The sequence below is a fragment of the Colletotrichum tamarilloi genome (genome assembly GCF_030869305.1).
Source record: "Colletotrichum tamarilloi strain Tom-12 chromosome Unknown Scaffold_75.1, whole genome shotgun sequence".
NCBI classification, from domain to species: Eukaryota; Fungi; Ascomycota; class Sordariomycetes; order Glomerellales; family Glomerellaceae; genus Colletotrichum; species Colletotrichum tamarilloi.
Window position 1 is genome coordinate 105,853 of NW_026849458.1, and position 25,005 is coordinate 130,857.

Consider the following 25,005-nt stretch of genomic DNA (forward strand, 5'->3'; position numbering starts at 1 on the left):
ACTCAAAGCCTGGTTATTTCGAGGTAATCTCCTTCCAAAATTCACGTCTTGGTTGAGTTCGCTCTGGCCGATTTTCAGTGGGAAGTCCTTTTTTGTTGCTGGTCAGGTAGCCAGCATGGGCGTCAGCATCGGGCCACACGGATTTCATCTACGCAGGTCGGGGCTTTTTTTTCTTTTGTAAGTCGAAGTAATCTTCCATGGTGTTGTTTCCATCAGTAACACCGGGGAATAACGAGCTCGGCCAAATCCTAGCGACTGCGGAATTTTGTTGGGCGCTTCTTGTCCTGGTTCTATTCCGCGATAATACTGCTCTATTTCAAGTGAAGTAAAGAAATTCTGGAGCAGAAAACCGCATAGTTGGCTTTCAGTGCTCATTTATTTTAGCAATGAGATTTCGATCCCAAGTTTCCGGGCCAGCCTCAATCGTGGGGCTGGCAATTACAGCCGCCTTGTTTCTGACAAGAAATTCTGCCAGCTGGGCCCGCCCGTTCTGCACATGTACTGACGGCGATAGCTGTTGGCCATCCAAGTTGCAATGGCAGGATCTTAACGCCTCTGTTGGCGGTCGTCTCATTGCTCCAGTTCCTCCAGCGTCTGTCTGCCACGACCCGAACTATGACGAGGCCGAGTGCGCCGCTATTCGCAAGGACTGGGTTTGGCCAGAGATTCAGTGAGCTTTGACACCCCATTGATTCCTTGCTCGGGTCATACATTCTGACAGGTAATTGCAGCGAATCTTGGCCAGGCGGCATCCAGAGCCCCTATTGGCAGAACTCCAGCTGCGATCCATTCACTCCTGCTGATACCCCTTGTACGCTGGGACATAGTGTTTCCTACGCTATCAACGTAACAGATGCAGAAGACGTCGTGCAAGGTCTTTCATTCGCACGCAGGCACTCCCTACGGCTGGCCATCAAGAACACGGGACATGAGTGCGTAACAAGCCACATCTAAAGCCAAGTTCTTTTGGCATAAGGTATCGAGACAATCACTGACATACGTTTGCAAGTTACATGGGAAAGTCCGCCGCCAAAGGGGGCCTTGCCCTATGGACAAGTAGCCTCCGTTCGATTGAAGTGCTGGATTTTGCAAGCGAAACATACACCGGTCCCGCTATCCGAATGGGCGCCGGCGTACGTGGGCTGGAAGCCTACACGGCTGCCGCCAACAAAGGCCTTCGCGTGGTTGGAGGCTTTTGCCCGACAGTAGGCGTCGCCGGCGGTTATACCCAAGGCGGAGGCCACGGTCCGTTGAGCTCACAGTATGGGCTCGGAGCCGACCAGGTCCTTGAGTGGGAAGTCATCACGCCTTCCGGAGAACATCTGGTGGCGACACCTCTGCAACACTCAGATCTGTACTGGGCCTTGAGCGGAGGCGGACCTGGCACCTACGCAGTCGTGATCTCGCTAACCGTGAGAGCATACCCCGACGGCTACATCGGAGGTGCGACTCTAGCATTCTCTACCGCCGGTGTGGCGAAAGATGACTTCTGGAATTTTTTCAAAAGCTGGCAAGACCTCCTCCCTAGCCTCACTACCGCCGGTGGGACAGCTGGATACGCCGTCACCAAGGACGCCTTCTTCATCGCACCTATTACCCTCCCTGGGTGGACCAAGCAACAGGTCTCCGGATTGATAAGCCCGTTAGTCGACCGACTCGATGAGCTAGACGTACAGTACACGCTCGAAGTGACATCGGAACCCACGTTTTTGGAACATTACAGCAAGCACGGTGGACCTTTGCCCCGAGGCCCTTACACGATTCACCACCTCTTTGGCGGAAGGATGATCCCGCGCTCCAATGTCGAGGAAAACAGCACCGCTCTTGTCGGGGCCTTTCGCAGCATCCTTGAAGACACGAATGCTTTTCTGGGTTTTGTTGCCCTGGATGTAAAGCAGGCGCCTGGACGGAAACCCGTTGCGGACAATGCCGTCCTCCCGGCCTGGCGAGACACCCTGATCACTGTGCTCGCACAGTCCACGTGGAACTTTAGTGCGCTTAGAGCGGACGGCCAACGTCGTGCCGATGAAATCACCGACGTCGTTGTGCCAAGACTGAGGGAACTTACGCTTGGTTCCGGGACTTATATGAACGAGGGCGATTTCCAGCTCAAAACTTGGAAAGAGGACTTCTATGGGGCAAACTACCCGCGGCTGCAAGCCATCAAGTCTAAATACGACCCCGAAGGTCTTCTCTTTGGGCCTACTGGGGTATCTAGCGATGCATGGTCGATCGATGAACATGGCAGGCTCTGTAAAGGATGGGGTGACGGACTCAGGTCAACTGGTCTTGGGCGAGTCGCTATCTTGAGGGCCCGGGCTATGCTAAAAGCTCGGGCGAGACAGGCACAAGAGCTTGCACGCGGGTACTTTGAGATTTCTTCAACGATACTTCCCAGTCAGTAAATGAAATTGTGTTTTCACGGGGTTTTCCTCCAGGAAGAGTAGCCAGTCGACTTGTTTGTGGTAGCGGGCCATTTTGCCTAGAATAGGAGCGAGCTTATGTGCAATGCGGCGGCATTCGGGGACTAAAAAATGAGCCGCAGCGCCTACGCTCGACAGGTTAAAACCACCCGAGGACTTAGGTACACAGCATCTGTACCAGACCATGCAGCAGTTAAAACAGCCTAAATTGAACAATTCGCTTTGCTAGTCATGGGCATCGTCTTACTTCGCCCACAAGTAAGCTCGATACGGCACAATGACGGTGTCCCCGGAATCCAGCGCCCGGGCCTCCGGCTCCGCCCCGTTCTCCACTGCGGTACCGAGTGCCCCACCTATCCCGGCCGAGACTCGGCCCCAAAGAAACACCAAGCTTGCTGGTAGACCCGGGTTATTGTCGCAGCCCAATAACGAGATACAGACAGTCTATGACATCGTGCATTGGGCGGCAGAGACATATGGAGACAAGCCTGCTTTGTGTGCACGAGCAAGTGAAGCCGAAAACTTAAATGCAAGAAACAGATTGCCAGGAGATTCTCTGGTTGGTGGCGTGCCCTGCCGTAATCACATATGACAAGGCGGCTAAAAGTGCATCAATAGTACACTTACATATCATACCAAGATCATTGTACTGTGGTTCATGATGTAGGATCTGGCTTACGGGCGGTCGGTCTCCAGAAAACTGATAAGATTCTCGTCTATGCAGCAACAAGGCAAGTTTCCCCTGCGGACTCTTGTGGAATTACCAAAATTGACGAACACCATGAAGCCCACAATGGTTATCAATCGCTCATGGTGCATCTTCACAATCCATGGTTTTCGTGACAGCCTACGAAGCTCTCGGCCTTGCTGGCCTCGAGCATTCTCTGGAGTCCACAGGCGCCAAAGCCATCTTCGTGGATCACCATCTCTGTCAAAAGGTGACTTCTGCAATGACAAACAGATCTCTTCCACGAGTTGAGGCCATAGTCTATAACGACCAGCCAAGTGGTACATTTGATGCAGGTGCTGAGTGGATCAAAGGCTTGTTCGAACTCAAGAAGACACAACCAGGGCTTCAAATACTCAGCTTCAGCCAGCTATGCCAGGTTGGCCGGAGCAAGATGAGTGAGCCTGTTCCACCTGACAGGGAGGATCTTTGCGCCATCTACTATACTTCTGGGTCTACAGGAATACCGAAAGGAGTTCCGGTGAAACACAAGGCCGTTGTAGCGGCAGGTAAGTCACCCCCTGATTCGCCATGATATTTGGTCTTCTTCCCCTTAGAATACCATGAACGCTTAAATAATCAGCCAACAGTCACAGGTCTTGACTCTGTGATCGGCGACTATCTCTCGTCTTCCGATTCTTTCCTCGCATACTTACCATTAGCTCATGTTCTTGAATTCGCCTTCGAAAATAGCTGTCTCTACTGGGGTGTGAAAATGGGCTACGGTGGTGCCCGTACGCTCTTCGACCGTAGCACTCCATCCGGCACTCTCGAAGTGGGAGACATGCATGCCTTCCAACCCACCTTTATGATCGGTGTTCCTGCTATCTGGGAAAGGATTAAAAAGGCGATTTTGTCCAACGTGGAAAATTCAAGCTTTATTGACAGACTTGCTTTCTGGTCGAGGCTCAAAGCAAGAGAAGTGTGGGCCGCAGCCGGATTGGCCGGGACATGCGGCTTCAATGGGGTATTATCGTCCGCCGCCAGTGAGGTGGTTGGGCCCCGGCTGCGGTTCGCCATGTCAGGCGGCGGGCCCGTAGCGGAAAGCACACAGAACTTCTTGACCATGGCGATGGCTCCTTTGGTTAACGGATATGGCTTAACCGAGACAATGGCGTAAGTTCAAGGACTCGATAGTCTGAGTCTAAAGCTGAACCGAAGCTGATGTCTTGAAAACCTCCAGCATGGGTGGTCTGATGGATCCCGGCCAATGGCGACCAGGATCTATGAGCATCCCGGCCAGTATAGAAATGAAACTGGTTGACTGCCCTGATGCAGGCTACCTCACCAGTAACACTCCATCACAGGGGGAGATCTGGATACGGGGCGATAGTGTTATGGAAGGGTACTATGACAACGACGATGAGTCCAAGAGTGCAGTCGCGCCTGGCGATTGGATCCGCACTGGCGATATTGGGCAGTGGGAACCCACATGCAGCGGCGACGACTTCCATTTCAGAATCATTGACCGGAAGAAGAACCTCGTCAAGACACTCAACGGAGAGTACATCGCGCTTGAAAAGGTATGAAGCCGATCTGCATGATGCATCGTTAATTTGCCCGTGGAAGGTGTGTACACTGACCACAACTCACTCATTCCAGCTAGAGTCTATCTACCGCTCTGCAAAGCTAGTGGCTAACATCTGCATCCACGCATCGCCTCACCGCGCAAAGCCAACGGCTATAGTCGTTCCTTCACCGCCAGCTTTGAAGGACCTAGCTAAGAGACATGGTTTAGATACCCCCTGCGAAACATCAGCGCTTATACGACATCCGTTTGTCGTGCATGGCGCCCTTCTGCAATTGCAACAGACTGCTCAGGAGGCCGGACTTGCCTCGATTGAGGTGGTAGAGGCTGTTGTGCTTGTTGACGATGCAGAATGGACTCCTCAAAATGTTAGTGCCATCATTCAGAACTGAGTCATGATGTCAAGTAGTTCGAGACTAATATTTACCCCAGGGCTTGACAACAGCGGTTGGGAAGCTTAACAGACGAGGGATCGTGACTCGCTATCAAGGACTACTTGATCGCGTCCATGGTCAACACTAATGGGCGTTCCCCAATCGGCAACACTTAAGGCGAGAGCATCACATCTTCCATCTAAGTGTACAGTCTTATTTCTTTTGAGAGCAAGAATTTGTTATTTATAACGCTGTCTTGGAGTTAATGGTAGCTGGGAATCTGAAACTGGCTGCCAATCGAATCTTTGTGGCCTTTCCTAAGATCCTATTCTAGTCATATAACAGGGCTCGCGATGCAATTGGGTCCTTCGGAAAATCACGGAGTTGAAACATCTTTTCGCTCTTTATAACGCAGATCTGTGACGAAATGACTTGAATTGTGGTGGTGGCAGTCACATAGGGTCGGGGCTATCATAGGCACGCAATTTCTAGAGCGGCCCGCTGAACGGCCTCGCGGGCCTAGACATGTAACGATAACTTCGTGGACGGCCAGACTTATTGCGTGTCTCATTCTTATAAGAAAAGGGCTTGTTCGCTCAGTCATTTGCTTGTAGGCCTCAGGGAACCGATCGACAAAACAAGGCCATAGCTGAAAAGACACAAAAGTTAGATTTCGGATGCTGGAACTTGATCTTTCTTATATTCTTATCATTTGGGTACGACGTATCGGCGCTTAGTTAAGGACTTTGAGGTGCTACACATTCCTGATGACATCGACGCTGCAAAACAAATCAAGATTGTTGGGCATACAACGCCGCCACTTCGAAAAGGGGGGGTGTTTTCAAGTCCCTCCACCTCTGAATTTCAACCAGCAGTCGGAGGAAAATGATGTGGGGTCCCGGTCTGGATCACTGGAGACGGACAGGGACGGGCTACCGACAGCCCCTGCTCAACGCCGGTGGGAGAGCAATCCTTCGGGGGAAGTGACCGCCCATTAATGTCGACGGAAGATGGATGAGTAGTAGTCAGATGGAGCACAGAGGATTGACATAAGATTGTGCATTTGTATATATGAATGCTAGGTATCGTGAGTTGAAATATCTAGGGACGTATCTATTACTAGGTAAGGATGCGAACGCATTGCTTTTGCCCCTGACAGGTCACAAGATGTCACGGGGGGCTACGCATAGGCAGAAGGGTCAAATCTTGGATTATATATCATACTATCTTGCAGGAGGGTATTATATGAATTCTACGGGGCACTGTATACGGTTATGTAATTTTAGCGCGGTGTAGTCGCCTTTCGCCTCACTTGAGGACATCACGGCGTAAAATGGGACAAACAAACAAACAAACAAACAAGACTGATGGACGTAAAACAATATGACAACGACAAACCTCTGAGTGTGGAGTTTAATCAAGTTTGCTTATTCATTAAGTATGTTTGGTTTTCAAGCCTGCGACTTTCTACCAAATGCTGGAAAGGAACGTGTGTTCACCCATTCCAGAAGCTCTTGCACTTATCTTTGCTCCTAGACCATCTCTCTATCACTCCTCGTTGGCCGTGGAAATCCCCTCATTAGCTCCTGTGGGACCAACCCATCGGATAGGTTGGAGATGCTGTCGGCGGTTCCTTACTATGATTCCCTTGGTCTTTCACATTCTCCTTCGGCGCATTCCTCTTCTTCTTAGCAGACTGAAACAACCAATACTCTGCCAAGGGGATCTCAGTGATTATTTCAGTCACAACTGAATTACGAGAAGTCAGTGAGTACTTGAGCTTGCCCTCGAGAGAGAAAAGAATGATTGTTGGAGTCCTACCAGATGCTACAAATACCTACCTGGCGCCAGGTCCATGCCACGTTGTCACGTCCATCATCAGGGAAATCGCGACTCGGGATCGCCAAGAAGGCGCACACGAAGGACATTGGTATCTGGAAATGTCAGGTTGGCACTGATCAAGATTCCTTTGCAGACTCACGGTGCAGGCGGCCAAGATGCCGCAATGTACCCTATTAGTCGAATCTGTGGGTCATTTGAAATATGTCTCTAGGCTTTTACCTCTAACTTCCTGCATCGAAAGGAAAATCCCGCATTTCTGGTTTCTCGCTCAGCCAGCTGGAGCGTCAGTGAATGATATCATTGACGCTTCCACGGCCTTGAAAAAGCCCAGCTGAGAGTAAGCCGGCCCAGTCAAAAAGCACTTTGCCGAACTTGTAAGATTTGCGATGAGTAATGACACATTCAGCTGAAACGTCAAGGCTTTGGCGATGCCAAAATCGGTGGTTTCAGGGGTGCGTTCGTAGAGCGTAGACCCGAAAACATGTGCAGTAATATCAGGACTCTCCACCGCCGAAGTGATACTGACTTCGAGGATGTTACTCCCCCGCTTTCGTGCGCCAAGGCTTTGCAATTGCTTCTGAACTTGAAGTGCTGTAAGAAACCCTGGTGGGAGGTCATTGCCATGTACCACATCGGCCTCGTATTCTGCGACCAGCCCGAATCCCAGCTGTAGGCTATGTTGATCCCGCCAGCCCCTCCTAGACTCCCTTGGAGACATCCCTGCTGCCAGACGCTTTGCTGTATCCGAGCCCAGCAGGCAGCGCACTTGACTTAGCTGTTCTTCTCTTGAACGGTACTGCAATGTAATGCCAAAAATGGTCTGAAAATCGACTGGTGATACGGGAAGACAGCCGGCTAGTATCAAGCATGCTTGAGATAGAGTCGCTTCTAGCAGTTGAAGGCAAAATGCTTGAGAAGGAGGATTCGAACTCGTAGTCGATATATGTGGCATGTCCAGAGCCTCAAGATGTTCTACATTAGGTTGCGCTCTCATGCCTTCTGCAGGGGTACCATCGACTTCGCCGCCGCTATTGTTTTTGGAAGGACTCAAGCGGTCGGGCGCGCCGGCGTTCTCCCTCAAAGTGCTGTGTTGACTCAACGAGGCCGACGTAGAACAAATAGGTCTTTCATTCATATCGGTAGACCGCGTGGTCCCAGACTTTGGGTTCCCATCGTCGTTGTCGTCGTCGGTATCAGTGATGGGCTGCACCATTGTCTTCAACTGCATCGCTGAGTCTTGAAAGAGGGCAAGAAGGTCCTCCTGCTTTTTCAGTACACCCTTATTTCCGATGACCTCGTCGAAGAGGTCAATGAAGAGGAGCGTCATGTTCTCTACAACGTTCTCCAACCTCTCGATTCGCTCCTTCTGTTTTACATCTGCAGCTTGTCGCCGTCTTCGAAATACTTGTTGTGCCTCGCGGTTCCTTTCTCTCCGGATCTTGACCTGGTCAGTCGTCAAGTCCTGTACGTTTGGAATATAATGGAGAGGTGCAGCGGCAAATGCAGAGATTTACGAGCAGAAACCAGGTGGTGGCTATACTGACCTTCCGCATGTCATCGCCGTTAGCGTCGGCAGACATTGGCGATTTCCGGCCTCGTCTCTTCGAAACTACTTTGGCTCTTTGATCGCCCATAATTGTTGAAGATTGCATGCCCGGTGCCCCCGAGAATGTCAAGTCGGAATAATGTGGTGTTCGGTGTCGAGATCCAGTCAAGTACAGAAAGGATGCTGTCACTGTTCAAGATCGTGGACGGGGACACATATGCTCTATCGACGTTCTTTTAGGGACCCTTTGTGATCCACTCTCCAACATAACATGCTGTACGAACAGCACGCGTGAGTTGGGACTTTATGGGGGAAGCGTCATTCCTCTCGCTGCCGAGGGTGTTGAGGGGGCCTGATTACTATTCATTCAATTTCGAACTGCCTCCAGACAATTTTCTGTGGCGCGCCAAACCAATCGTAGGGCGCGAGTCAAGACTGAGTACAGCAGAAAGGTTGCCAACAAAAGATTAGTAATCTTTGAATTTAAGCTGTCTGTTCCTTGAGTGTAGTTGAAACCTTGCGGAATTTGCAAGGAGGATGTTCTTGTTTCATATGTACAATTAATGTAGCCTAAAGGACATTATGCTGCCCAAAAAGACAAATTCGGGATATGACACGCATACCCGTGTCACGACTTATCGCGAGCCGACCTGAAAGACATTCTAAGCTCCGTGAGATCGATATGAGATTGTGGTACCACCACACTGATTCAATCGTTTAACTCCGAAATAATCGTCGTGTTGCCCTTGCCGCCGCGGCCGTTTGCGGCCGGGCTAAAGTACATGTCGATAAGCCCAGATCCCTTCAAGGGGATCCCAAGGATGGTCTGCTCTATCTCAAAATCTGTGATGACCATTAACTTCAAGCCATCTCGTGCCGCCTCTTAGTATAATAGACGTACTCTGCAGACCAAGAACCGAGATAAGCGTGTTGTTTAAGGTCGGATCTTCCGCGGTATAGGTAGTCAACTCTGTCTGAGGGTCATAGATCCATACTGAGTGGCTGATCACGCCTGGAGTCTTGGAATGCTCAGCATAGAGATCTCCGCGTCGGTTGCCTTGAGCGCCTGCTGCAAGGTTGATTTCGATGTACCAGGATCCGTAATCGCATGACGTCGCAACTACCAGCTGAGGGACGACGGGGATCAACAGCAACAGACCTTTGAAAAAGACCATTTTCAAGTACGGCAGTTGGCTTTCCAATAGATGTATCACTTGGATGTGGATTCTTGCAATTTGCAATCAGCAAAACGATTTCGATGAACTTCAATTGGACCTAAAGTGACAGTTTCACGAACCGGAAACGAGACGGTTTTTATACCTCAGAATACCTCGTCAGCTTGAATGGTTCCTTAGAACCTATCAATAAATAATAATACGATGTTACACGTTGCTTTTTCAGCCGATGGATCGCTTCGTATTCCTAGGCGAGGCCACACAACACCTGCATCAATAGCTTGGCCAATCGCCTCTGCATTGCAGCAATGTGCGCCTCAGTGTAACATCAAACCTGAGAATGGCAGAATTATATGCATCAGAAGCTATGAAAAACACATGCTGCATACTTTATACCTTGTCTAATCGGCAAGGTACTACCCGTGACAAATGGAATCGATGGTCTTCAGCACTGTATTGGCTGTCCCGAATGCCAAGAACATCTCAGTGGGACTTTAGTGTTGCGTGCATTATGTGAGGCACTATTACGCGGTTGAGCCAACAAGGTATGAGAGGATTCAATATCCCACCGGGTGCCGAACGACGTCAACACATTGGTGCCCGGTTTTCTCCAACACTCATTCCGTTCTGATTCTTTAATTAGATGCATAATTGAGATCTCGGACAATTAACACAGAGAAAAGACGAAAAATATGGGATTCGGTACTACCCCATGTGGTAACGTACTGAGGCCATTCAGCTCCCGATGGGATAGGAGCGCCATAAGCCTCAATACGAGGTTTCAATTCTAGGTCGAAGACCGCCGTCTCTTGACGAATGGCATTGTTTTCCGCCACACCAGGAACATAGCTTATGTGGTTTCAGTACATGATCTGATAGAGAATCTGAACGTTCGGGGACTTGACTCAACCCTGATTGGAAATGTACACGAGAAAGAAGACACATAAATGTTCAGTCATCATCGGTCCCCTCAACTGGATATGGACCGAAGCATATATCGAGAAAGACGGAGTTTATGAGAATCCTGAAGTAGTTACCTACACAGAAAGAGTATCAACAGGTCGTTGGCTTCTGTTCTTCTGCGTTGTTGCTCCTAACCTCCGACTCCGTTTCCAGCTATTCTGCTCATCAGCTGAGGCCCGTAGGACTGCCTTTCTGACACCGTCGCCAGTCTTGGTCAGACAATGACGCATAATGCGTCGATAGCCAAGATTTCCCGAGCTATTATGTGCTGGAATTCAGCCAAGCTGAAAGAGTGTCCATCAGGGTGCCTAGAACTGTGAATGGTATGAGTGCAGCTGATGAGAAGAGGGGGGTCCAGTACCGAACGGTGAGCAGCCACACGAATCTGTACCACAACAAAACTCCGGGTGGCTTGAAGAAGAGAATCAACGCAGTGATCAGTTTCACGAACGACGGCGCCTTCCATATATTGGATGGCATGATTAGGTATTTTGCACACTTTCGCTCCCATAATACGAAGGCAATCAAGTTATTGAGGTAAGGAGAATTGAGTACTTGTAAGGCTCATCAGACTGCCGCAGAGGCTGGGTGAACGAAAATGTCAGTAGGCTTCTCACTGGAATCAAAGCTACCAACCTACCTACTTCCAAACGAAGCCAAAAGCACCAGCCCACGCGTCCCCTACTCCGGCAAGGTCGCGTACGATGTTAAGGCCGACGAACGTTCGCATGAGGCCTTTGATCATGTTTTATAGCACTCACTACGCTCCTGAGTACAAGAGCGGCTTTCATGGTCCAAAGTAGATTTTGCTCGGCCACCAGCAAATACAAAGGCTCCTTGCGTAAATCTGCATCGTCAGTCATACAGGCCGTTTTGGCAGGCTCGAATAAGCTAGACAGTCAGACCTATCATTCAAGATCAGAGTCTCATGAGAAAGTAAGCAGTGTCGACAAGCGTTGAAGTCTTTAGAGGAGCAAAGGAGAGACACACGCTACATATGATAGGACTTCAGGACGATTCGAGCCAGTCGACCAAGCCTATGCCCTTACAAATATATAGATATTTGACGAAATCCTCAGTTATTCTTAACCAAAGTTTTTGCTTGAACCTGAGATTAGTCATCAAGGCAAATATATGTTTAGGCTTACAGATCGACGGCGTTGTGCGCTGAGCAATGCGTATGAAGATTACGGTTTCACTGTCCGAGATCACGTAATTTTTCCGAAAATTAATAGTCAGCGAACGTCGACCACTGAATTCGCTCAACTACTTAATCACCTAGTGTTAAGCTTCAACTTTTACCTAGTAGAGCAATCGACTTCCTCTTTCTAAGCTTTTGAAGACATCGTTGCTTTGAGAATCTCTATCATATCATCTTCTGCCCCTGAGCTGCAGCCTATCATCAGACGCTTATCCAGGGTCAGCAAAGATGTCGGTCTCGGTGGCCTCAGGATCAACCCAATCGGGCTTCATTATGAATGAAGGCGTACGGATACACTTCTACGCGACTGGACAAGGCCCCCTAATGGTTCTTCTCCACGGCTTTCCCGACAACTCAAAGACTTGGACCCATCAGGTGGCTGAATTCTCGAAGACACATACAGTCGTGTGCCCCACTCTTCGCGGCTACCCACCTAGCGACATTCCCACCGTCGAGCAAGACGCCTACTCTTTGCAAACTATGGTTGGAGATATTTTGGCCATCCTTGATCACTTCAACGCCACCCAGGCAATCGTCGGCGGCCACGACTTTGGCGGCGGGGCTATTCAATTACTGGCACTTCACCACCCTGAGCGCGTCTCCGGGCTCATAATTATGAATTCTCCCATCCTTCCTCGCTTTCACGAGCTCATTCAGTTTGATAAAGACCAACAAGCCCAGTCTGCCTATACTATTCATCACATTCGGTACCAAAAAGGGGACGACAAGAACTTAGGCGCCGCGCTCGAGGGTATCAAGGATGACGAGCAGCGTCGCGAGATGCATGATTATCTCTCCGAGTCACCAATGGAAGGCATGTACGCCTACTACAAATACAACTACCCGGGCCCACCATACGGCCAGCATGTGGACACTTCTAGCATGGTATATCAGGTGCCTACGCTCATCATCTGGGGCTTCGCAGACACCTACTTTTCGACGAAGTTTTTGGATGGAATTCCAAAGTTTTTTGTGAATAGGGTCCGTCTCGTCACGTTTCCCGGTGCCGGCCATTGGGTATTCCGGGAACAGCCTGCTAAGGTTAACCAAGAAATTCGGTCTTGGTTACAGGTCCTGGCCAATATGTCTGGGTAAGATTTCTGGGGATCAGCAATATTCAGGAGATGGAATTTCTAGAAATCCTTCATTTCCTTTTCTCGTCCTTGACGGTGGAAGAAGCCAAGGGGTCAATTTTTAGACGTGACCATGTCGTTTCTGGACATTACCTACATAAAGACTACACTTTGCCACAAAGCTTTCAAAGCTATCTTGGGATCATGGCCTGAGGTGCCAGAGGTTGACCACATCACGTCGTGTATCTCAGTGAACAAGCCTGAGAGCAGCAAACCTCTCGTTCTCTCACGGAAGCAACATTTCATCCTAATCTTCAATTCTATCAGACTGTGGTATTGCACAACTCACAAAAGTCTGATGCGAACCAGTCCAAATGTTTGTGAGTGCTTGCAGCAGCTTCGGAAAATTCAGGAGGTGGCAACTGGTATCACTGGCGGTGGCTAGACTTGTGATGTGCTTTTTCGTAACGTCGCCAGATGAAGTGGTGTGGCCCGGCTGCAGGGCCAAGTCAGTGGATTTGCGGTTCCAAATGATCGGTGATTAGCATGTACCTTCTGGCTTTTGTGTAATTGATGCACATCCTAAGTCAGTATGAGAATGTCCTGTTTGAATGTCTTGAGCTTAGCGGGCGCTGATCCCACCCTCGCACGATTCTGGCATCGAGGTTACCTCAAGCCAGCCAGATGAACAAGAAAGCATTTTGACCAGGCATTTGCCACCTTATGTTCGTTCTTTCCCGAGTAGGTCTCAGGACTTTGTCGAGAATAGACGGTGGCGGATTAGTTCGAGTATGCCTCTTCCTACCTACGATCTCGTGATGCTATTTCTCGAACAAGCACAACCAGCATTTGGCTGACGCTGATGCCCTCGGGTTTTGTATGCCTCCTCCGCAGTGATAGCGTATACTCGCGGTCCCTTCTTCTCGAACAAATATGTGAAAGTTTACTGAGGGGCAAAAGCATCTGCTACAGAGACGCAGAGGTCTCACGGATCTGTGATCATGCGGGTTGGTATGCTGGGTCTCTTCCTGCTGTAACCCAATCTCAGTAGTCGGTGGACAGGGGTCACACGATACACCCTGGAACATGGTCCATGTAACACTACTTCTAATAGCATAAATACGGGGCCGATATTCAGAGCATGCCTTCAGGTTTGGAGATCCGGAGAACCGCGGAAATAGACACGGATGTATGAGATTACGAGAGCTGCAGTGTGCTGAGGCGGCTATTGTCACTTCAGCACTCAATCAGCATCACTCTGTTGAATACAGAAGATTGAGGAGCCAATGCTCGTGGGTCAGCCGTCTGCATGACAACTCCAAGTAAAGCTATTCCGAGCGCACGGCGAGCTGCGGGAACTCAGATGACTGAAACTCTGGATGAACACCATGGTCAGGGCCACAGATGGGTGCGTTCCCATTCGTTCCCGGATCCCAACTGCTGCAGCGTTGTGGGGTTTTCCGATGGAACCAAAAACATTGGAATAACTCCATCTGCTGATTGCCTGGCCAGCGTCGTGAAGCTGATAGTTGACGGCCAATATCCTCATACGACGAAGTTGATGTTTGTGAACCATTTCCGTGCTTCTCGTGGCTTTTCCGCCTATGGATTTTCCGTGATGACCTTGGCATATTGGGAGAGGCGCATGGGGGTGCTATGGAAAACATGTCTTTCGACGCCATCAACGCCAAGCTTTTGTGAGTTGGGTGGCAGGGACCAACAGGGGACCACGATGGCGGGCGCGTTATCGCGCGCAGATTGTGGTGAGTACCGACCTTCAGTCATAGAACCCTGGTAATTGTGATGACTGGAAGGTAAGCCTTTAACGTTTTCGACTTCCTCGTCGATGAACAGTTCTCTGACAGCGTTGAACGACATCTGTGTACAATGATTCAGAATCTAGGGAGAGCCACATGGTCGTGAAGCGTAGAGAGGCATCCGGGGCCGTGTGAATCAACATTGGCTTTTGACCTTGGCTCTACGGCAGCCCAGAAGCCTGAGAGGCAGGCCAAGGTGCTAATCAACTTTAGTCCCCGTCCGCCGAGACTTGAAAGGGGCACCTCCAGACTAAATATGCGAGTCCTGGTTCGGGATGCGAATAACTCTTCAGGAGCCTTGGCCTGCTTTCCTTTCCCCGCACTCCGCACTTCGCACTTCGCGGAAAAGCCGTCGTCCCCATTTACCCCATGGGGGACGCAAATGGTTTCTCCACCGATTATGCTCATCTTGCTCCGCGCTTGTTGACCCGAGGAGATGGCTGCGAACGGCTTGCCGGTCGAACGAGGGTTGTAATTAAGAGCTGGGGTCTGAAAGTATATATCTGTGCTTCTTCGGACCTCGATCCATCGTTGTGTCTTCAACTTGTGGACTCAGAGGACCGCCAGCCTTCACTTTCAAACGTTAAAGCAGGATCGCCGGCCAGAAATTTGTCCAACCTCGAATTGCTTCCCCAACTGCTCCGCACTGCTTCTTCAGCAACTTTTCTCTTCCCTCTTCAAAGCGGGTACTTTTTCAACGAACAAGACAACAATGGCGCACAATGCACATGGCGAGAGGCCTGTCTCTTCACAGGAGAAGGTTGCCGTCAACCAGATGGAACACGTCTTGACAACCGACGACCCTGCTCTGATGAAGCAGCCCGTGATAGAGAAGGTAGACGAGTTCGGTGCCCATACAAAGACAGACCCGAAAGAGATCGCCCTTGTGAAGAAGATTGACTGGTACATTCTGGTATGCCACAAACATCACACATTCCTCTCTAAGACGGCACAAGTCTGACGGAAAATCAACAGCCTATTCTATGGTTGATGTACTTCCTCAACTTCCTCGACAGGAATGCGATGATTAACGGCAAACTCAATAATTTGGACGACGACCTAGGCCTCAAAGGCAAGCAGTACAATACCTGCGTTTCCATCCTTTTCGTCGGTTACCTTGTCGGCCAAGTCCCTTCCAACATGATTCTCAACCGGGTTCGTCCCTCGTATTACATGGCTGGTAAGTCGCTCAATATACAACGAGCGGAGCAATTACTTACTGGGGTAACCTCAAGGTTTCATGATGGCTTGGTCTGTTGTGAGTCTATTGACCTACAAGTGCCATGACTTCGGGACGATGCTGGGTTGCCGCTTTCTGCTCGGAGTCACCGAAGCCCCTGTAAGATATCCTTCCGATTCTCGATATGAAGCTATCACCTAACATAAGGTGACAGTTCTACCCTGGTGCGCTCTACATGCTTAGCATGTTCTACACCAGAAAGGAAGTCTCAACCCGCATGGCTATCTTCTACACCGGCAACATGGCAGCCAGTGCTTTTTCTGGGCTCATTGCAGCTCCAATCTTCTCGGGAATGTCAGGTGTAAGGGGTCTCGCTGGGTGGCAATGGAAAGTGTTCCCTTATTCATTCCCTTCCTCTTCTGCACCAAGCGAAGTGATCTTGAGGGAGAACTTAGCTAACCCTTGTGATGTAGGCTCTTCATTATCCAGGGAGCCGTCTCCATTCTCGTCGCAATTTTTGCCTTCTTCCTCTTGCCCGATAGCCCCCTCAAGACCCGCTGGTTGACCGAGGAGGAGCGCCAGCTTGCACACACCCGAATCTACAACGATACCACGGATCGTCGCGAGGGTACTAGCGTCTGGACGGGTCTTCGGGAGGCCTGCGCTGATTGGCGGACGTGGGTCTTCTGTCTCATGGACAACCTCCATCTCTCCGCGAACGGATTCAAGAACTTTTTGCCTGTATGTGCCTCATTTCTCCAAAATGCCTAGTACTTTTTGCGAACCTCAGACTGATATTTGACACGCAGACTGTTGTCAAGACGCTTGGTTACAGCACCACCGTCAGTCTCGTGCTGACCTGCCCGCCCTACGTCTTCTCCGCGTTCTTCTCTGTTCTGGTCCCTTGGTCATCTGGAAGATATAACGAGCGCACATGGCACATTACTATTAGCAAGCTCATTGTTTGTATCGGTTTTGTCATGGGAGTTTCGTCACTCAACATGGGAGTTCGTTACACTGGTAAGAAGCCCTGGCCTCATCTCACTTCCATCCTTGCTCCATTTGCCGGTGCTAATTGCGTTCAACAGGTATCATGCTATTCGTTGGAGCCACATATGGTGTAAGTAGTCAAACAATACTTCCGTCCATTCTGAACATGAAACTAAACGACTCATAGGTGAACAACTTGATTCTGGGCTGGACCTCATCAGTTCTTGGTCAAACCGACGAAAAGAAGGCAGTCGCCATCGCCATGGCCAATACCCTCGGAAACGCAGCCAGCATCTACACTCCCTATCTCTGGCCAGACTCTGATGCGCCTCGTTTCTTGCCTGCCATGCTTGCTAGCATCGGGTTCTCTATCGGAGTTGTCATCTGCGCCTGGGGAATGAAGTGGGCTTTGATGCGCACCAACCGGAAGAAGAGAGAGGCTGACCCCAACGCCTCGAACTTCTACGTCTACTGAGTAGAGTGATAGATCACGGCAGACTTCAGGATGGAGATGCATGGAAAGATGGGAAGTAGAAGTCATTACTGTGGGATCCACTCAGTATGACACTCGAATAGTAGATGTAGCAGTTGAATAATTTACAAGTCTCATCATCTTGGACCATGACTGTAGCCAAACCATAATATGCCTGTCTGAACGGCCAGTGCTACCAATACAGTCCAGCACTTTACACATCTGGTGATCAAAACTCATGAAGAGGGTGCCGCGGTTCCCAACGCTCCCAAGGTAACTGTAGAACACGGTACATCGTACTTGCTGGGTTTGACAAACTGTGGCTCAGGATTGTTGTCAAGTGCCAGAAGTATCAGCGACTCCTCCTTCGGATCGAACTTCGGCCACCCGAGGACCGAACTCAAGCCATCCGCCGGATCATTGGCGAAGGCCGTCCATGCGCTCTGCATGAGTGCAGTGGTTTTCTTCTGCGGATCGGACGGGGGAATTCCACTCACGTCCCCTGAGGCGCCGAAGATCATGTGCAAGTCGACGCCATGGTACGCGCCACTTGTCGGGAAAAGTCTTGTGTTATCCCAATCTCCGAAGTAGCGGTAGACCCACGCCGGGACTTCGTTATCTGAACGGGCCTGGCCCTGATGAGAGTTCGGACACGTGAAGGATTCTAGTAGAAATGATTCGACTTGCGCCTGAGTCGGGATAACGCCGTTGCCGTACGCCGGAATTCTGTAATATCCATCTTCGTTATGGTTGTTCCCAAAGAGAATCGGCTATGATTTGAGTATTAGCTGCTGGCTTGGGGAATTTGACGAAAAAGACGAGATGATAGACAAAAAGTGCTCACCAGCTTGGCAAATTGACCAGATTGTGTCAATGAGACGTAGTCGGGAAAGACAATTTTGTTGTCCACCGAAGGATAGAACGGCGGAATACCACGAAGAACGCTGCTGGATGATGCCGGCCTGATAGCAGCGGCCGCAGCTTTGATATCCTCCCATTTCCGACTTCGCATGCATGCCATGGAATCGGTGATATTAGTGCAATTCACAGCCGCCACCACGGTGTTCCAGTTCCGCACAGTCACATTTGGGTTGTTGAGCGGGAAGCTGAAGGCATTACCAGACGGTGCGATGAGGCCCTTGACAATGGGATCTTTGATGTAGGCATATGACCAATAGTCCACAGCGACACCTCCGGAAGACTGGCCCGCGATGATGATTTTTTTCGGGTCACCGCCGAAGCCGGCAATGTTGTCGCGGACCCATTCCACGGCTGCTCGTTGGTCCCTCAGGCCGAGATTCTGGGGCTGGCCCGGGGCACCCGGGAAGCCAAAGATGTTGATACGGTAGTTGACTGTGACTACGACAACATCTTGGGCATTCACAAAGTACTTGCCATTGTAGAAAGGACTGTTTGTGTTGCCAATGGCAAAACCTAGGGGATCCTGTTAGTGAGATGCAAGAGTCGAATCATTACAGATCTCAGTCACTTACGTCCACCGTAAAAGAAGACAATGACTGGTTTGGTAGCGGTGAGAGCTTTGGCTATTGGCTTTGTCCAGACGTTCAACGTCAAGCAGTCCTCGCTTTGAGGCGTCCCGGCAGCAGAAGCGAAATATCCAATGATGCGCTGCGCTTGAGCTGTCATGTTTGGGTAGTCAACTTGGCGAGAGGGCGAAAGCGGGCAGTCGAAGCCGAAGTGAGATGCCTCAAACGACTCATTGCCTCTAAAGCTCTGCGGTGGAGCGAAACGCAGGTCGCCGATTGGAGGTTTCGCATAGGGAATCCCGAGAAACTCGAGAACATCGGAGCTGTTCGACGCCGGGTGACCGGTAATCGGTCCATTGGAGGTCGGCACTATGTGCAAATTTGTGGCATTGCACCTGACTGTTGACGATGCAGTTGCATAACTGTCGCTCAATGCCAGGATGGCCAAGCTCGTTGCTGCCAACAGAGAACGCATTTTGTGGAATGCTAAAGGAAGAAGCGAACTAAGAGCGTGACGAATCGAGGCATCATCGTTTTCTGGTCTTTATGCTGACGGATCTACATCTCGCTTACTGAGGTTTTCTGCCCCTGTATCTTCCATAGATGATGGCGGCCGCTGGCGGTCCTCCGCAGGCTAATGCAGCTTCCCCATGCCGCTTGTCCACGCCGCTAATCTTACCACGGAAGCCATTCCCGTGGCTAGCTTCATTGCGCCGATCGTATCGAACGGTGTTACCCACCAATATGCACAAACTTGTGGTGTCATTGGCTGAGTTGCAGTGGCCAAGATCAAGGGTTCGATGCCCAAAGTACTCATGAGAGAAGCTTGCCAACGTCTCTGGGCCTCCGAGTGAGTCTATCGTTGGAAATGCATGGAAATTCAGCAGATCGATGTCAGGAAAGACATGTCATGAGAAGATTCCCATAGCTCGAAATGCAATTGAACTTGAGGCTTCATCGCCATTGCCATAGAAGGGAGTTTATCAGCCATGTAAACTTAGACCCCACATGTAGCGACAAAGTACCAGCCTTGCACTAAGTATTTCTCTTCAAGTCAACCAATGTGCAATGCCAACATGCAAGATCAATTGCAGAAAACTGAATTGAGAGATAATAGTTCATTTCCGGTATAAGACGGACGCCTTTCATGTTCCGAAATACCTCAAGCACCAGACCCAAAACCCAATACTACGCCTTGAGACCCATCTGGCTCGTGTCATAGCCGTTGGCTTCAAGATATTTCTTGAAACGAACGTCTTCGTCTTCCAAATGCTTCGGAGCCTAGTCAACGGTTAGATGGATCCAGCAGAAGAGATGAAATTAAATACCAAAGGCAACTTACGTCGGGAATCAGGAACCACACACAAAGAGTACCCACGACCGAAATGCCACTCCCGATGAGGAAGATCGCCTGCTGTCCCTTCAACTTCTCATCAAAGCTCGCAAGCGCCGCACTCAACGCAGTCGTGCCAATAGCAGCCCCTGCCTTGCCTACGGCGGCAGCAAATCCGAGGAAGTGACCTCTAAGCGGTGTAGGGAAGGACTCGCTCGAGACCAAAAAGTTGCAGTCTCCAGGGCCAACAGACAAGAAGGTCTGGAAGAGGCCGTACAAGGTGACGAAGAGCGGGAATACGTTATTGAGCTGAATCATGCTGCCGCCAATGGCGAATCCGAAGACGCAGACGATGGCCCAACCGAGGGCGTAAGTTTGACGGCGACCAATGCGGTCCATCAGTATCGCGCCGATGAAGGCACCGGGAAGGGCAAATGCATTAATTAGGGCGGACCAGCCGATTGACTGGATCATTGTCTGCTGGGAGGAGAAGCCGGAGACAAGAGTTGGTGCAAGAAGGTTGAAGGGGTATACAACGGCGTCGTAGAGGAACCATGCGCTGCAGCATCCAAGGAGTGGTTTCCAGTAGAACTTGATGGCGAGACGATACGGAATGTTGCGCTGAATGGCGTGCTTCTGGTACTGCTGTGAATCGACGAGCCGTAGGCGGAAGAAGAAGATCGCCAAAGGAAGCTGAGAAGATGGTCAGTTTACTCTCATATTACTTGGAAGATTAGCGCCCGTCGAGCTGGGTTGACCGACGAAAATTCCAATTCCAAAGCAAATGCGCCAAATTCCGTCACTTGCTTGACCATTATACGCAGCAATGACAATCAAAGAGACGATACTAGATCCGACGAAACCAGAGATGATTGCGGCGTTTGTGGAAACTGCGACGAGCATTCCGCGTCTCCTGCGCATGGCCTCTGTGCTGTCGGCACACTCCAGAGCTTGCGAGGTGCAGACTGTGTACTCTCCTCCTGCATTGCTGTCAGTCTTCAACCTCCCGTTACGGCCAGCTAAAGTCGCTTACCAGCACCGACACCCGCAACACCGCGGCCGATTACCATCATCCAGAACATTCCCTCAATGGAGGCTCCATGGGCAGCAGTAGCAATGACGATACCCTAGCTGGCTATCAGTAACAGCTCTCGATAAGACAAATCTCCTTTGACCGATCATATCGAAGGTGTCGACGTACCAAAACCAAGAAGAGAGTAGTCAGAATGATTCCAACTCGCCGACCAAACTTGTCAATGCAAAGACCGAATATGAGCATGCCAAAGATGTCGCCAATCAGAATGGAATTAGAAAGCCTTGTCTTAACGGCATTCGTCATCTGTTTCGGATAACTGATGACATTTGTCCGTCAAACTTTGTCTTCAACAAGAAATCTGTTGCTCATATGGCAGACTCACAGCTTAGCCAGAACGGTGTTCATGTATCCGATGATCTGAATGTTGTAGCCATCGGAAAACAAGGCGACACCTTGGACCAGCACGTCGAGCTTCCCAGCGGTTCTGGCAGGAGGAGTAGGCTCTTGAGATGACGCAATGTCACTCTCGGACGATACCATGACTCCGACATCCTTCTTGGTTGCATGATCAATCGTGTCGAATACCGAGGCTGACGTGGACTCCATGTTGGATGACTTTGTGGTCGACGATGACTTAGAAGTATGCTGCAACAAAAGCACCGAGCGCGGTTTGCCTGGTTATAAGTACCGCGAATGCATGATGTACGCTGATTCTGAGTGCCTCGCAGACTACCACGTGGAATCCTTGTTTCGAACCAAATTCTTGGGACGCGTATGGGTCAAGAAGCCATCCACTCGAAAACTCAAGCTATTGCATTCCTTCGTCTGAGCTCTCCTTCGTACAAAAGCATTTTGCCGAACTATTGGCATTAAGAAGGAAGAAAGCAGTTGCCTCAACCATTCATTACGTTGTCTCAACCACGTGCTCCGGCATGAACACCGCAGTCGAGATCGGGGCCGAAGGCTAAGTTCACCGGAAGATGTCCGAGTTGCGGGAGCCGCCGGGTGCACACTGGAGGAATAAGTTGTAGTCGCCTCACCTTATTCAGGCTTTATTTCTAGATCCATTAATTACCAACTACGTTGCTGACGCTGTAAGAACAAGCTTTGATTAGTGTGTGAAGTTTGTGCTCGGAGCTTGGCCGTCATATTTTCCTCCCGGTGGATCTCCGCCTTCGGGTGAGAAAACTTGTCATCCCACGGGCCTCGGACGCCCACGTGGTGAAATGCGATCGTCTAAGACGTCCATCGGAGTGGAGTCCCGACGCCGCGGCCCACCGGTATGCTCCCGGAGGCGACCCTGCTCATCCGGGAAGTGATAAGGAACAGTTCTCAGTTGAGAAGATGCACTTGGCTCGGGATGACGGCCTGACAGAGTCCATAACGAGGTTGATTGTTCCCGGCCATGAGTGACGGCACTGGCATTGCACGTGTGTTGATAATTGGAAGTACGCGACGTGGTGATGGGGGGAGTGTTCATCCTTCAAATCCACTTCGAGTACCATGGCCGTGGTTCCGGGTCCATAGATTGAATAGGCAGACAGTCTAATCTTGAGCGCCCTTTCTTGGACGTTCGCCTTTGTCAACGTCTGGGGTCGATTTGTCAACTCAAACTCGGTGTATGGTCTCGTGAGTTTGACAGGCTTGGAACACACCTCATCTCGAGTCTCGCCAACCTAGCAAATTCACAACTCTATCAGAGCGAAGACTTCGATATGGTTCTCACTCGTGTCTTAGACGCCATTACGGCAGTGGCAGCTCTCAGCCTTAGGTTGTTGGCATTCCTGTTCACAAGATTCGTGAGTCTTGACATATGTCATATTTCTCCTTGCCCCTATGAATCGATGAACCGTATTCTAACAAGCAAAAAGCATCCTCTTGGAAAGAGATATCTCAATCGAATCTATGGGAGTTGCGCGTTGTATGCAGTCTCTCTAGTTGCTAGGCTCCTGTTGCCCAATTCGCGGCGGGCCTCTAGGCAACACCACCCATGGCTGCTTCTACTCTTGGGTTGGGTTGAACGGTCATCGCCGGTTACATCCTTGGTCACAGTCATGTTGAATATCCTGTCACTTGGATCCGTATGGGACTTCATCTACAGAGGAAGCGTACTCCACCAGAGTCACGATCTCTCCTTCTCTCGGATGGGCTACATGGATGAAGGTACGGCGCGGATCGTTGTAAGAGCGCCAGCTCTCCATACAAACTACGTCAAGATCAGTTGGGCGCCTTCGGAGGGAGATGACCAGGTTACCAAGTCGCAGACAATCGTCATCGCTGATTCCAATGATCATACCGGGACGTTTTTGCTTGAAGGGCTGGAGCCAGACACGCCGTACACCTACACCACAAATGCCAGCCATGCCGGATCTTTCAGGACTGCAGCCCTCTCGCCAAAGCGATGGAGTCTCATCTCCACAAGCTGCATCAAGCCTTTCTACCCTTACAACCCCTTGGATCATGGCTTGCGCATCAAAGGACTGGAGTACTTGGACCGGCATGTCTCGGCGAACCAGCCAGACATGATGCTCTTCCTGGGCGACTTCATCTACATCGACCTGCCAGTGGCCCTCGGCTGGACTCCAGAGCACTACACCACAGCATACCGTCAAGTCTATGCCTCGCCCAGCTGGTCACCCGCGCTTCGATCTGTGCCGTGGCTGCACGTCTACGACGACCATGAGATCATCAACGACTGGGCGGCGAACGAGACAGGTCTCTATCAGTCCGCCATGAAGCCATATTGGTCTTATCAAGGGCACGCGAACCCTCCCTCGCAGTATGGCGTCGGCAAAACGCACTACACCTTCCGCCGGGGCGACGTTTCGTTTTTCGTCCTAGACACGCGGCGCTATCGATCGGCTGAAAACATGGCGGACGGGCCTGAGAAGACGATGCTTGGCGCGGCGCAGCTAGCGGACCTGCGAAAGTGGCTTGAAACAGAAAAGTCGTGGAAAGTCGTGGTCAGCAGCGTCCCGTTCACGCGAAATTGGAGGGGCCCCGATTCGGCCGATAGCTGGTCGGGATATCTGTGGGAGAGAGACATGATCTTGGAGATGATGAGACAAACGGACGGAGCTATCATCTTGAGTGGAGTAAGCTGGTCTCTGTTTGATCGGCCCTGCCAAAATTTCAATAGTTTGCTTGAGCTAATTTTTTGCTTCTTTTTGACTAGGACAGGCATGAGCACGCGACGACGATCTTTCCGCCCACTAGCGACAAGGGTGGTAAGTCTGTGATTGAATTTTCCACTTCGCCCTTGAACCAGTTCTATGAACCCTTCGATCGGTTCCATAGACAGATTGAGGACACAGACGTCTCGGTGTATTCGCACCCGTGGGGAAACTCAAAGTTTGGTCGGGTGTCGTTTGACACGTCGGAGGAGGGCCGATGGACGGTAGACTATGAGCTTATCGTTGATGGACATCAAGTGTGGAACTACACGTGGGAGTTCACCAGGTGATCGACTGCCTCATTACCGAGCTCGTGGAGTCGAAGGATCATCAAAATGTGCACGCGCAGAGAAGTAGGGGTTTGACTTGAAAACTTTGCATTCATCGTGGCTTCAATCCGTTAAGCCGGCGCTCCTCGCTTTGCCTTGGAATATCCTTGCCAACCGAAAGTCCTTCCGATCCCTTGGTCTTGCTCTCGTCCTCGAAATGTTTTCCATACCCGTCAAAAAGAATCCTTCAAACGCCCACTTCCTATCTCAGTCTCCGCCTAAACTCCTCATCGCTGTACCCTAGGTCGCATGTCTGAAAGCATGCGTAGAATTGAAGTTGAAAGTCGATCGTGGTGTAAGGCCCTCAAAGATTGGGGGCCAAAGTCGCGGGGTAGA

General features: G+C 50.5%; 9 protein-coding genes across 9 annotated transcripts; 5 read left to right on the plus strand and 4 right to left on the minus strand.

Moving 5' to 3' along the window:
• Positions 1-386: 386 nt before the first annotated feature.
• Positions 387-2,405, plus strand: CTAM01_12362 (isoamyl alcohol oxidase; the record flags this gene model as incomplete). Its single annotated transcript, XM_060528368.1, has 3 exons — positions 387-670; positions 732-932; positions 1,010-2,405. 3 exons carry the CDS (start codon positions 387-389, stop codon positions 2,403-2,405), a joined length of 1,881 nt encoding a protein of 626 aa, XP_060377003.1.
• An 848-nt stretch (positions 2,406-3,253) lies between these two features.
• CTAM01_12363 (long-chain-fatty-acid-CoA ligase) lies at positions 3,254-5,070 on the plus strand (the record flags this gene model as incomplete). The annotated part of the gene is made up of 4 exons (XM_060528369.1): positions 3,254-3,659; positions 3,741-4,266; positions 4,334-4,673; positions 4,753-5,070. 4 exons carry the CDS (start codon positions 3,254-3,256, stop codon positions 5,068-5,070), a joined length of 1,590 nt encoding a protein of 529 aa, XP_060377004.1.
• Positions 5,071-7,162: 2,092 nt separating this feature from the next.
• CTAM01_12364 (uncharacterized protein) lies at positions 7,163-8,474 on the minus strand (the record flags this gene model as incomplete). The annotated part of the gene is made up of 2 exons (XM_060528370.1): positions 7,163-8,356; positions 8,439-8,474. 2 exons carry the CDS (start codon positions 8,472-8,474, stop codon positions 7,163-7,165), a joined length of 1,230 nt encoding a protein of 409 aa, XP_060377005.1.
• Positions 8,475-9,149: 675 nt separating this feature from the next.
• On the minus strand, positions 9,150-9,615 carry CTAM01_12365 (uncharacterized protein; the record flags this gene model as incomplete). The annotated part of the gene is made up of 2 exons (XM_060528371.1): positions 9,150-9,283; positions 9,342-9,615. The coding sequence occupies 2 exons, from the start codon at positions 9,613-9,615 to the stop codon at positions 9,150-9,152; spliced, it is 408 nt and encodes a 135-aa protein (XP_060377006.1).
• Positions 9,616-12,007: 2,392 nt separating this feature from the next.
• Positions 12,008-12,874, plus strand: CTAM01_12366 (uncharacterized protein; the record flags this gene model as incomplete). The annotated part of the gene is made up of 1 exon (XM_060528372.1): positions 12,008-12,874. One exon carries the CDS (start codon positions 12,008-12,010, stop codon positions 12,872-12,874), a length of 867 nt encoding a protein of 288 aa, XP_060377007.1.
• Positions 12,875-15,381: 2,507 nt separating this feature from the next.
• Positions 15,382-17,314, plus strand: CTAM01_12367 (MFS transporter; the record flags this gene model as incomplete). The annotated part of the gene is made up of 8 exons (XM_060528373.1): positions 15,382-15,582; positions 15,645-15,849; positions 15,905-16,008; positions 16,064-16,203; positions 16,323-16,590; positions 16,659-16,869; positions 16,938-16,969; positions 17,027-17,314. The coding sequence occupies 8 exons, from the start codon at positions 15,382-15,384 to the stop codon at positions 17,312-17,314; spliced, it is 1,449 nt and encodes a 482-aa protein (XP_060377008.1).
• A 233-nt stretch (positions 17,315-17,547) lies between these two features.
• CTAM01_12368 (carboxylesterase) lies at positions 17,548-19,273 on the minus strand (the record flags this gene model as incomplete). Its single annotated transcript, XM_060528374.1, has 3 exons — positions 17,548-18,081; positions 18,156-18,745; positions 18,805-19,273. The coding sequence occupies 3 exons, from the start codon at positions 19,271-19,273 to the stop codon at positions 17,548-17,550; spliced, it is 1,593 nt and encodes a 530-aa protein (XP_060377009.1).
• Positions 19,274-19,986: 713 nt separating this feature from the next.
• On the minus strand, positions 19,987-21,773 carry CTAM01_12369 (uncharacterized protein; the record flags this gene model as incomplete). Its single annotated transcript, XM_060528375.1, has 6 exons — positions 19,987-20,079; positions 20,141-20,824; positions 20,894-21,111; positions 21,165-21,258; positions 21,333-21,483; positions 21,550-21,773. 6 exons carry the CDS (start codon positions 21,771-21,773, stop codon positions 19,987-19,989), a joined length of 1,464 nt encoding a protein of 487 aa, XP_060377010.1.
• Positions 21,774-23,221: 1,448 nt separating this feature from the next.
• On the plus strand, positions 23,222-24,630 carry CTAM01_12370 (PhoD-like phosphatase; the record flags this gene model as incomplete). Its single annotated transcript, XM_060528376.1, has 2 exons — positions 23,222-24,262; positions 24,343-24,630. 2 exons carry the CDS (start codon positions 23,222-23,224, stop codon positions 24,628-24,630), a joined length of 1,329 nt encoding a protein of 442 aa, XP_060377011.1.
• Between the last annotated feature and the right edge of the window lie 375 nt (positions 24,631-25,005).